At 44.7% G+C, this 12,477-nt stretch overlaps 1 protein-coding gene across 1 annotated transcript in view; it reads left to right on the top strand.

Annotated features, from left to right (window-relative positions):
* The window catches only part of fars2 (phenylalanyl-tRNA synthetase 2, mitochondrial), a 124,416-nt gene extending 112,215 nt beyond the window's left edge, over nucleotides 1-12,201 (top strand). Inside the window, exon 10 of the mRNA XM_069667798.1 lies at nucleotides 10,745-12,201. Coding sequence (XP_069523899.1) covers nucleotides 10,745-10,883 — 139 coding nt within the window. The 3' untranslated portion in view covers nucleotides 10,884-12,201. The remainder of the gene's footprint in view (nucleotides 1-10,744) is intronic.
* Nucleotides 12,202-12,477: the final 276 nt, after the last annotated feature.

The following is a 12,477-nucleotide window of genomic DNA, read 5'->3' as shown; positions in this document are numbered from 1 at the left end:
GCCGTCTGAATTATTCACAACGACAACGAAAGGAAGCGAAGGCCCGTGTGCTCCGAGCAGCCAATCGCACCGCGCTAATGTCAAGTGGATTTGCATTAGTGAGGGCAAGGAATCATGGGTAATGGGACTGTCCCCTCGGCAGTATTGGGATCAGCATGTGTAGCTGGATGAGCTCTGTGCAAAGGTTGACTGAAGCTGCTTTCTAAAGGTCGATGCTGGTGATAATGTTTCCAGAGGAGGGGAACGTGTTTCTGCTTTTACCAGGAAAACCATCTCTAACGCTGCGAGGCGACAAACAGGACACAGGCTCGAGTCAGGCTGCTTTGGTGTATCTTTAGTATCCAGAGTGAGTCCCGCCCCTTCCTCTACCCGTCACACACCTTTACCTTGTGTCCTTGGCGTGTTGGAGCCCTCAGGTGTCCTTGGCGTGTTGGAGCCCTCAGGTGTCCTTGCCGTGTTGGAGCCCTCAGGTGTCCTTGGCGTGTTGGAGCCCTCAGGTGTCCTTGGCGTGTTGGAGCCCTCAGGTGGGCTCAGTCTGCAGCAGAACAGCTTCTTGTGTCGGTCTGAAGCAGATATTCACGCTGATGGAAAGTTCAATGACTGTAGTGTTAGTGTTAGTTACGTCTCCTCTCGCCGTTCCTCCTCTACTCTGCTACTCGGGAACAGAACGCTGCAGGAGCCCCATTTGTCAACAGAGCTGTCAATCATGAGGCCACACCCCCTTTTTTTAGCATCAGATAACTGACTTGTGGATCATTCTTAACAGTTATTATGTTGTAGCGTGTTCGTAGTAATGACAGGAAGTGAATGTAACGCAGAGTCTTGAAATCATGTTCAGGACGGAGCTGAACCTCGTCACAGCTCTCAGGACTAAATCCTCCAGATGAAACTGTGATCCAGTTTGATCTGTGTCTGAGCTGACACACAGTCATGTAACACCTCACACACACACACACACACACACACACAGTCATAGGCACGTCTGTATTCTGCACATGTAGTTCCTCATGATTCACGTCGTCTGCTCGTCTCTGTCTCATAAATTGATTGATGGATCTAGAAAACCTGCTAAAAGACACCAGGAGTGTGTGTGTGTGTGTGTGTGTGTGTGAGTCACGGTAAACACTCGTCATGTCTCCTGGTGCTCCAACAGATGGACAGTAGGCGACACACACAAACACACTGTATATATACAGTATATCGACACACACACACACACACACACACACACACTCAGCTGCAAAAAGACACACGGACTGTTTGATCAGCGTGACGACGACATTTCAGTTTGTCTCTGTCGACAAGAGACGGGAGGGAAGAGGGAAGGATAAAGGATGCAAGGACAGAAGGAAGCAGGAAGGAATGAAGCCAAACGTGGATGAGGAAGGGAAGAAATAAAAACAAAGGAAGGGAAAAGGAAGGAAGATTAATTAGGAAGGACGATGGAGGGTAACAAAGGTCGAATGAAATAACGCTGTAAAAAGTGAAAGTCAGAACTTTGTAGTAATCTTTGGCCCAATCAGGATCCAGCCTCATGAATAATTAATGAGCTCAGACTGGCTCCTCTGCTTATTGAAACATTGATAAGGTGATCAGACTTCAGCCTGTGTGTGTGTGTGCATGTGTGTGTGTGTGTGTGTCTATTATTACCTCCTCTGACAGACAGGCCTCTCCACTACAGTGACAGTCCTGTTAATAATTCACACTCCTACCTCCCTCCTTACCTTCATACATCCCCTCTCTCCTTGATCCCTCCTCCCTTCTTCTCTGTTTATCTTTGTATTGAAGAACTTGAACACCATTTGTTCGTTTTATATTACAAAGTGAAAATGATGATGTGTTTGACACTGGTTTGTTTCCCTCCCTGGAGGCGCAGTGTTGTGGTTCTTGGTGAGTAAACGGGTGGTGTCCGACCCGATCCACCACTTCTGATTTGTTATTTAGCTTCTCATGGCTGCAGAAGACAATGAATGTATCGTATGTCAATCAGACATGATTAGTCCATAATGTGTCGCTCACTCAGGGTTAGTGGCAGCAGCCAAGTTTGTCCAGGCGACCCTCTCCAGTGCAACAATTTGAAGCTCCTCCATCCTTTGGTTTATCCAAGCCAGACGGGAGACACACCGATCAGCCATAACATGATGACCACTGACAGGTGAGCTGAATGACATTGATGATCTCGTTACAATGGCCCCTGGCAGTTCGTGGGATACGTTAGGCAGCAAGTCAACAGTTTGTCCTCCTCTTGTTGGAAGCAGGAATAACAGGCGAGTGTGAGAATGTGAGCGACTTTGACAAGAGCCAAGTTGTGATGGCTGGACGACTGGGACAGAGCATCTCCAAACCTGCAGCTCCTGTGCAACATTGCTGCAGACCAAGTCCACCCCTTCATGGAAACAGTATTCCCTAATGGCAGTGGCCTCTCTCAGCAGGATGATGCGCCCTGCCACACTGCAGACATGGTTCAGGAATGGTTTGAGGAACAGCGAGTTCAAGGTGTTGGCTTGGCCTCCAAATTCCCCAGATCTCAATCCAATGGAGCGTCTGTGGGATGTGCTGGACAAACAAGTCCAATCCATGGAGGCCCCACCTCACAACTTACAGGACTTAAAGTATCTGCTGCTCACGTCTCGGTGTCTTCAGAGGTCGAGGATGTTCTGGGTTAAGCCTGGGGTCTCCTTCCAGTTGAACATGCCCAGACAATCTCTAAAAGAAGACGCCAGGGATACTTCCTGAACCACCTCAACTGGCTCCTTTCGATGCAAAGGATCAGGGTCTCTGCTCCGAGCTCTTTGACCTCCTCATCCTCGGCCTGTCTAAGGCTGAGCCCAGCCACCATGCGCAGAGCGCTCTTTGTGGCAGCTCATATCTGTGATCTTATTCGTTTAGTCACAACAGCAAGGGGTTACTCGTCAGAGCTTAGCTTCTCATTGAAACACGCAAGGTACCCCGTGGCGTTGATAGAAAACGCACCAGATTTTCAGCCAAGTCCATTTAAAGCCATCAAGACGGGGAAGTAAGGTGACGTAGGGAAGAAGTCCATGGCGGGAAAGGATTGAGGTGGATGCATGGGTCAAATAAAAGTCCTTCACCCAGTATAATGCTGTTCATGTCCCGTTTAAAACCAAATCAATGTTGGCCTATTTAACCCAATCTGAGTTTTTCCTAAACTGAAACACACTGTGACCATTTCACAATCAACCGGTTATTTCTACATTTAAAATCAGGGGGAGTCACGTGTCAGAAAACTGCTCACAGCTCTAACCAACCAGCCTGAGTTCAAACCCTCCACCCTGCCCAGACTGCGACCTCTGACCTCGCTGTGGAGATGAGACGAGCCTTCTCTTGAGGGAGCATCAGAGTCCTCGTTTCCCTTCGACATACGCCAGATTGTGGACAGAATCCTGGTGGATTTTCCGGACTACAGCCAGAGCTCCTGCACAGCCGGCTAACTGCTACAGAGCGGCTCTAACTAATTTATGCAGATGTATTAATAGATCACAGGCAGCTCTCTCCAGGCCGCTGTGCCTCCTCTCCTCAGAAAAAAAGGCCAAATAAACAACTGAGGGAGAGAGGAGCTCTGTGTTCACTCTGAGACTAAAAGGCCGGCTTCAGAAGGAGGCAGTCGTCTGCATATCCGCCTCCCGGATTTGTTTGATTTTGTTTGCCATTTCTTATTTATGCATCTATTTATTTTCCGCCAGACTTTCCCATCAGAAGGAATCCAACAGCAGACTTCATCTTCTAATGCTATTGATGATATTAACAGAGCGTCATCGCCACAAACAGCGATACGATCAGTGTTTTAATCTGCTGCATTAAAGGATAGATCGACCCTGAACCAGCTGTTGTAGCTCCATGTAAAGATGGTTCTGTTTCTTCTTCCGGTTGTCTTTAACATTAATATAAAAGTCAAGTTTGGTGTCAGTCCCTCAAGTCTAACATTTGTGCTTTGACGAACAAGGGCCACCCCGGCATCTTTATGACCGATGCACACCAGACTCCATTGGTAAAAACAGTGATTTTACCTCACAGAACACAGGAGCTGCTCGTGTACCGCTGCTCTGACCAGTTAGTTTATGTGTGTAAGTTTGTGCCAGTGATTAAAAATAAGTGAAGGCCCCTATTTAAGTACGATACAAAAATGGGTCAAGAGGTTTTTTAAGGGCAAGTTGCAGAAATGTAAAGAAATGCAAAATAAAGGAGGATCGGTTGGATCTGGGTCAGGTGACAGATTCCTCACAGGAAACTTGATCAACAAAGTTTGAACGAAGATTAACAAGAATCCCAACTCTGATAAAATACCCTTTAATGGATAGCATTCTTGCACTGGGAACAAGGCATTCTGGGAAATGTAGTATGTCTCCGTCTTTGGTAGAACGTGATGAGAGATTTCTACAATTCTGAACATGCAAACAGCTTCTGGTGGAATATTCCTATTCCAGTCCGGCAGCTGGTTGCAGAAGGTTTCTCAGTGTTTCCAGAGAACCGGTGTTATGTTTCGATCTGAGTGTGTTTGTGTTCTCCAGCGGCGGTCCAAGCTCCTCACCCTTCCTGCCCTCTGGTTTTCCTCCCCTCCTCCGTCTCCTCCGTCTGACCGTCCGTCCCAATTAGGAAGCATCTAAGTGGTGGGGTTAACGAGAAGAGAGTGCCTCACACACACACACACACACACACACACACACACACATCACAGCCACTTAATAGAATCCTAATTGATTTCAGCTCTTTTTTGGCTCGGTGGAGGGACGGATGGAGGAAGGAAGGAAGTGAAAAAGAGAGAGGAGCGATGGATGGGAGGTGGTTTTATTACCCGTCTCTCGCCCAGCATCCATTTAGATAAACAGAGGAAACAGTTGCAGGAATATGGACGGTAATCTAATGTGTTGGAGGCAGATCGGTGATGGATAAAGACAGAAAAAAAGAGTCCATCCAGCTCTAATGTAAACTGAATCCCCTGAAAGTGTTAAACTGTCTCAAATCCACGTTTCATTCGTCTCCTTTTGTTGAATCAGTTAAATCCTGAGCTATTTCCGTTTTCTCTTCCTCTCTTAACACAGTTACATTTCATTCATTTACTAATGTCTGCTGTCTTCTTCTTCTTCTTCTTCAAAGCGTCTCAGCTTTCATCAGTTAAAAATACTCCAGTTTGACGGATCAAAGTCGGTCATAATTATAATTCATTCTTTAACTGGAGGAAGGAAATGATAACATGTACAACAGTAACTCCAGTGATGTGTTTGTCTTGAAGGGGGACACCTTTTGATCTGACTTTTCCCCTGAAACTCACCTGTTTGACGCATTTGGCATCATGTATGCAAGCAAGGTATATAGTATTATTACTTAATTTTTGTCCTCTAGGGGGCAGAGCAACCAGCTTTAACCACGATATATAACCTTTCATGTTTGGGGATTTTTAGGAGCGAATGATGACACACTGGTAGTAGGCCTTGGCGGTATCACGGTTTAGAGGTAGAGGCTGAGAAAGAAGGCGCAGCTGTAACAAATAATACAGGATTACGCGATTATGGCAGCATGGCATGTATTATGCCAACAGCTGATGACCTCATTAAACTATAGGTTACTTTGCAATCGGAGAACGTCTCCCGAGAGTTACAGCGGGAGCGCCCTGAAACTGGAAACGGGCACGTGTGCAGTGACCCGGAGAGCGGAGCGACCAATCAAGCTGTTATTTTTGTGTGTGTGCGTCTTTGAGATCTGCAAGTCGTATAATTGATGTTAACATTTCATATAACTTTATTTTATGATACCATTATTATTATTATTATTATTATTGTTAATATTATTATTATTATTATGATATAGGGATGCACATTATCTGGATCTGCAGGTTACAGCTTGAAAATGACTCATCGGCATCAGCAGATATGTCATTTTTCTGCCGATATTTTCCGCCGATAAAACAACTCTTTAATACCGCCTAAACGCTCGATGAGTCTCTCAAAAAGCTCCACGTAATGCTACGACATTAACTCGGTGTGCGCGCACTGCCTGCTCAATGTCATCAACAATATACAAATAAAGTCACAGAAACTCGAGCCGATGAACAGAAGTTAAACAACTGTTTTTACACACAGAGATTTAAACATCAAAAGATGCCAAAACCACAGAAGAAGAAAAGAACAAATCTGATCTGTGTTTGAGGACGACGGAGAAACGGGTTTGTGTCTCCTCACGTCAGAAACAAGAAAGGAAAAGTGACGTGTGCTTGATGAAAATCAGAACGACGTCTGAACGAGGGAGGATGGAGATCAGAGAGAAAAGAGGGGCGGAGGAAGGTAGAAAAGAGGAGGAGGGAGGAGAAAAAAGGAGGGAGTAAAAGAGTGGAAGACAAATTGAGATAGTATTCCTCTTCAGGGGTTTACAGTATCAGATCTCCTGGTTTCCCCCTCTGCATGTGAAGGCAGCACGATGCTTTCAAGGACGTTGGCAGCTGCTGGAGTTTCTTCTCATCTTCACCTCCTTCTGTTTATCGATCTCTCTCTTTATCTCTTTATCTTCCTCCCTCACTCGCTCCTCCTCATACACACATTTTCTCTCTGTCTGAATGAAACCTGACACTCCTCTCTCAAGCTTGCCCATCATCCCTCTCTCTCTGTCTCTCTCTGTCTCTCTCTCTCTCTCGCCCCCTCTCTCTGAGTGAAACATCTCTTCATCTCTCCGTCTCTTCCTCCATCCCACCATCTGCTGAAGTCTGACATCAAATCGATCGTGTTTTTCTTTTTTCTTGTTTTTTGGGCTGTGAAGCTGTCGGCCATGTTTTCTGTCCTCCCCTGAACCTGTCGCAGCTTCCTGCTCTGCTTCTTCATGTCATTACTGTTAATATGAATCCGTGTTTCCAAACGCTTTAGGAAGAATATCCTGATTTTATTTGATTCATTTGAGTCTTTTCAATACTTAAGATTTCCTGACCTCCCTGAATGCATCATAAATGATGGCTCCGCCCTCCGTCTCATGTTAAAGTAGTGTCCTTCTCCTCCTGAGGACAGACCTGACAAAGCTTCATGTTGTTCCTAATCTGCATCATGATGTTGTTCTTTCAGCAAACTGAAGAGCCGTTAATTAAAGTCGATCACAAGAGAATCTGTTTCTGTTTGGGCTTCATCCCGCTGCAGTAAGCCAGAGTGCAGCCTCTGTGTAACTTCCTGTTTACAGTGAGACTGAGACTCAGCACAGACAGATGAACGGGCGCTCCTCCGGGGGATGGGACGAACCGAGAGGTGACAGCGTTTATTTAGCAGACACATCTGGAGGGAGAATTTACCTTTGATCTGAACACACGGTCGCTGCTCGAGCTGCTGACTGGACTGTAAACATGCAGCGCACGGAGGAGGACGTCTGGGCTGGAGGTCGATTATCACTAAACGCTGGCTGAACCGGAATACGTGAAAAGTTAACCATCACTTACAGAGAAGATTGACAACATCCTGACTCCAGACATAAACATAGACTCATTCTTTGAGCCCTTCTATCTCTTCCAGGAGTTTTATAATCTGAACTACAACATCTTTCAGAGACGTTGAGACATAAATCCATCACTTGACATCTTCTTGTATTTATGGGTGAGTGTTGGAGAATACATTTTTAGACATCTAACAGAACAGACAGAGCAAGCGCTTCTTAAAACAGTGACTTCATGTTATGTTCCTTATCTTACCATAAACACGTTTCCGCGCCAGGTCGACACGACCAGAGCAAGTCCAAGTCCTTCTAAATCCTGGAAGCCGGCTTTAGAGCGTGACGTCTGTTTCGGAGTCGTGTCTTGTTCCCGTAAACACTGGCGCCTGACCCCAACGTCTGCCAGACCTCTTAGATAAGATAAGGGCTAACAGTCCCCCAACCCAGTAAACAAAGCATTCTTTCACACAGTATTAGCCATCACTGTTAAAAAGTGTTAGCCTTCCCATGATGCCTCATGTTGGGCCCACGGGTCTGGGTTTACTTCTGTGAGAAGCTGTATCCTCTGTAAAGATTTCACAATATAAGAGGAATAACTGAGCTTAAAGGAAACGTATGCGCTGCAGTTCCCCAAGTGGCCACTGGGCTGAATGGACGAAAGGCTGAGCGATGTCACTGCGTACTGTGTATGTATGTGGCCGATCTTAAAGGCTTTGCACAGTGGAAAAACATCTCTTATCAATAGAGTTATTCTGTTAGCATAGCAGGCGGAATAAGAGGTCCAGTAGTGTAAATGTTTATACTCTCGGGTGCAGTGAGCAGTCAGTTTGATTCCATTTTAATTATTTCAGGTGTCTCAACACAGGAACGGACAGGAAGTGATGTCAGAACACAGATGTCTCACTCAGCTCAATGGACTGCTTTATTTATCCCAGTTATTTCTGCTTTAATAAAACGGCACCATGCTTAAATACACCTCTGAAGATGCACCTGAAGCTGTTCTTGGCAGTGAGGAGGACTGGTGGTTTTTGGTTTTCATGCAACAAATTAAATTAAAGCCAAATACGGAGCTTTATTCAGACGTGCACGTGCAGCGAGTGAACTTCCTTGTTCTCTCCTTTTAGAACAAACTGTAGTTTGAATGAATGTCGCAGAGGAACAGTCAGACGCTCCGATCTGTGATGGAAACAGGAACATCCGAGCGGCTCTAATGAAGCCTACAGATCCTCCGTGAGCGTCTCCTCTGAGGTATTTATAGACGCTGGGTTTGTTTAAGTTAGACGTGTGTGAGACAGAACAGAAAATAAAGTTGTCATCTTATCTCAATTTAGCTTTAATTGGTGCAGCGAGCTATTTATAGCACTGTAATTGCTGTGGACGAAACTCCCCTCTCTGTTTCCTTCACACACACCACTGCACTTAATCATCCTCCTCCCTTTAGAACAGCTCAAATTAACGCTGCTTTATTTAAGAAGTAGGATTCATTCTGCTGCTGATGCTGTTTGTCGATGAGCTTTATTTCGAACTATGTAAAACCCCCTGATTTTTGGGTCTGAATGAGTTACATGTTAAAAAAAAAAAAAAAAAAGTTTTAGATTTGCTCCAGTAGATGTGTTCATCCTGCAGCAGTGAAACAGGCTGTAACGGCTGCAACATAATCCTTGATGGGTCAAAGGTCGTCCACTAAAAGTTCTTGTTGTTTCCACTGACAGGCTCAGATTGTTCTTCTAAGTGTGTGACAACATGACAGAAAGGATCCCTACAGAGATAGACCTTTTTGTTACAGAGGAAGATGATTGTTTTAACCACACACAGACGTTACATCGCTCTCTGCACACACACCAGACTCCATTCAGAAAAACACTGATTTAAGCTCACAGGACACAGGAGCTGCTGGTGTACCACTGTACCGCTTAGTTTGTTTGTGTTATTGTGTGAACATGGTCTTTTAAATGGTAAGTTCGGATCCAACACGATACGGAAAAAGTCAATGACACAAACAAACCAACCGATCGAGGCAGCAGTAGACCTGCAACTCCTGTGATGTAAAATTGCTGTTTTTCTGAATGGAGTCTGGTGGCTTTGAAGAGAGCGATGTAACAGCTGTTTCTGGTTAAAGTGCATTTCATACCGTATTACAGTATTCACCTTCATCATTCATCTTGTCTTCTTTCTTTCATCTCTCCGTCCTTTAAGCATGTGTGTTTGTGTGTGTGCGTGCGTGCGTGCGTGCGTGTGTGTGTGTGTGTGTGTGTGTGTGTGTGTGTATGTTTATTGATGTACGACACAGAATTATTTGCTTATTCTTCATGCATAATGTAACGTGCATATTTATCGTATTTTTTCCTGTTTACCTCTCAATGTGCATACGTGTGTGTTTGTGTGTGTGTGTGTGTGTGTGTGTGTGTGTGTACAGGTGATACTGTATCGCACCCCCCCCCCGCAGCTATTAGGGCTGGATAATGGAGACATCAATTATTCAACAACGACACAGTCTATCACATAAACACCATTCACTCTGACTGTGTGTGTGTTTCTGTACACAAAAGTATGATGTGTGCTTCTCTCTCTCTCTCTCTCTCTCTCTCTCTCTCTCTGACATTTCCACAAAATGTACTGATGTTCAATTATTCACGAGCTCTGAGCGGGCGAGCGAGGTAGAGAATGCATGTAGAGAGAGAGAGAGAGAGAGGAGGGGGTGTATTGTGTTGTACTTAGTTATTGTAACGGTGTGTTTTATTACTTCTTATGTCACTTTGTCAACCGGAGGAGGAGAAGGAGGAGGACGATATTGAAGGATTAAAGAAGAGGGGTAAGAGAAGTGTAGGAAGAGAGGAAAAAGAAGAGGAGAGGAGGAGAAAGGACGTGTAAGGGAGACCGGGGAAGAAAAGAGCATAGAAAGAAGAGGAAAAGAAAGTAAGGGGAAGAAGAGGAGACAGGAAGAGGAACTTAAGAGAAGAGGATAGGGAGAGGAAGGCGAAATGAAGGAAAGAAAGGGGGGAGGAGGAGTGAGGAAAGAAAGGAGAGAAGGATAAGAAAAAGAGGATAGGGAGAGGAAGGCGAAATGAAGGAAAGAAGGGGGGGAGGAGGAGTGAGGAAAGAAAGGAGAGAAGGATAAGAAAAAGAGGATAGGGAGAAGAAGAGTACAGGAGGAGAAAATGTTAGAGAGGATGATGAAGGGATGAAAAGGAGGAGGAGAGGAGCAGGAGGGTAATGACTTTAAAACGAGGAAGCGGAAGAAAATGAGCAAGAGATACTAACAGCATCTCTCTCTCTCTCTCTCTCTCTCTCTCTCACTCTCTCTATCTCTCTCGCTCTCTCTCAGGACCGGGAGGCGGAGTCAGTGTTACCGCATCATCTACCGCCACATGGAGCGAACTCTGACCCAGCAGGAGGTTCGACTCGTCCATGAGCAAATCGAGCGCTCCGCCGAGACCGAGCTGGGCGTGCAGGGCAGATTCTGAGACACACACACACACACACACACACACACACCCACACACGCACACACACACACACACACACACAGAACATCCTCCTCTCTCCTGAGTTTCCTTCTCTTCAGATTAAAAGTCCTAAAGTGACGTGTGTCATCTTTAATTTCCACAAACATCCCGCGTGTGGACTCGGTGGTCACGCACCGGCAGCCTTTCATGAAGCCTCAAACTGCCGTGAAGCAGCTGTTCTGTTTCTGACAGAGCACAGAGAGGGAGTACAACAACATTATCTTCGTCTTTTAGCAGATCACAGTGATTTGTGTCTTATTTCTATTATTTGTAATAACATGATACTCCCTGAGTTCAAATGTCTGCAAACATGAGAGAAACACGAGCAGGAAAAGGGAGAAATGATGCCAAAACTATGAAAGTAAAGAAGCAAATTATCCTTTAATTTAGAACATCTTCCTGCAACTTGATGTTTTGCTTTGCTGTCTTGAGTACAGCTGAAGGGATTAATAAGGTGATGTGCAGCCTTTAAATTGAACTTGTAAAGACTAAGAGAAGAGTTAACGTGATCGCACCAGTAATATCAAAATATTCAACCCCGCTTTTGTGAAAGTAAAACTAACTTTAAGATATCTTAAATCCTGAGCCCTATTTTTACATATTTTAAGGACTAATGACTAATGAGAGAATGTTAGCACGTCTCCAGTAGATGTGTTCATCCTGCAGCAGTGAAACAGGCTGTAATGGCTGCAACATAATCCTTGATGGGTCAAAGGTCGTCCACTAAAAGTTCTTGTTGTTTCCACTGACAGGCTCAGATTGTTATTCTAAGTGTGTGACAACATGACAGAAAGGATCCCTACAGAGATAGACCTTTTAGTTACAGAGGAAGATGATTGTTTTAACCACACACAGACGTTACATCGCTCTCTGCACACACACCAGACTCCATTCAGAAAAACAGGGATTTAAGCTCTCAGGACACAGGAGCTGCTGCTCTGCTGCCTTGATTGGTTCGTTTCTTGGGGTTTGAATTTTAAGAAACATCAGTATCAGAACTTAAAATAGTAAAACTCAGTCAGTACAGACAGAGAGAGAGAGAAAGATAGAGAGAAAGATAGAGAGAGAGAGAGAGAGAGAGAGAGAGAGAGAGAGAGGAACATCAGAACATGTGAACATAAAGACAGAACACACTTACAAACATCACAAGATGAACTCTTATCTAAATAAAGATTTCTTCATTATTTTGAACAGAAAGTCTCCGTTGCTTTAGCGGAATCTGTGGTTTGTATATTTTAGTTTTCTGAAGCGTTTGTATCTTTAGATTTGGACATTAAATCTGTTTCTCACATGGCTCTCCCTGTGTGCTTTTATTGTTTACTCACAGAACATTTCTGCCTTTTTCCATTGACTTCACATGACTCAGTGCTGATGAAGTCCATGGAAACAAACAGATGAACAGTTTATCACTTCATACTGCAGCATCTGCACCTTTAATTTTACGTTTGGCCTCATGGTATTAAATCAAAGTCTCTGCAAATCAGACGTTTCATGCAGATAACTGGTCAAATTCTCTCTTCAGATTTCCTGTTTGACCTGTTGCTATTTAAAG

Source organism: Semicossyphus pulcher, unplaced genomic scaffold (genome assembly GCF_022749685.1).
Source record: "Semicossyphus pulcher isolate SPU_LCO1_2020_fin unplaced genomic scaffold, fSemPul1.0.p SCAF_18, whole genome shotgun sequence".
NCBI lineage: Eukaryota > Metazoa > Chordata > Actinopteri > Labriformes > Labridae > Semicossyphus > Semicossyphus pulcher.
This window is presented reverse-complemented; position numbering and strand designations above follow the sequence as displayed.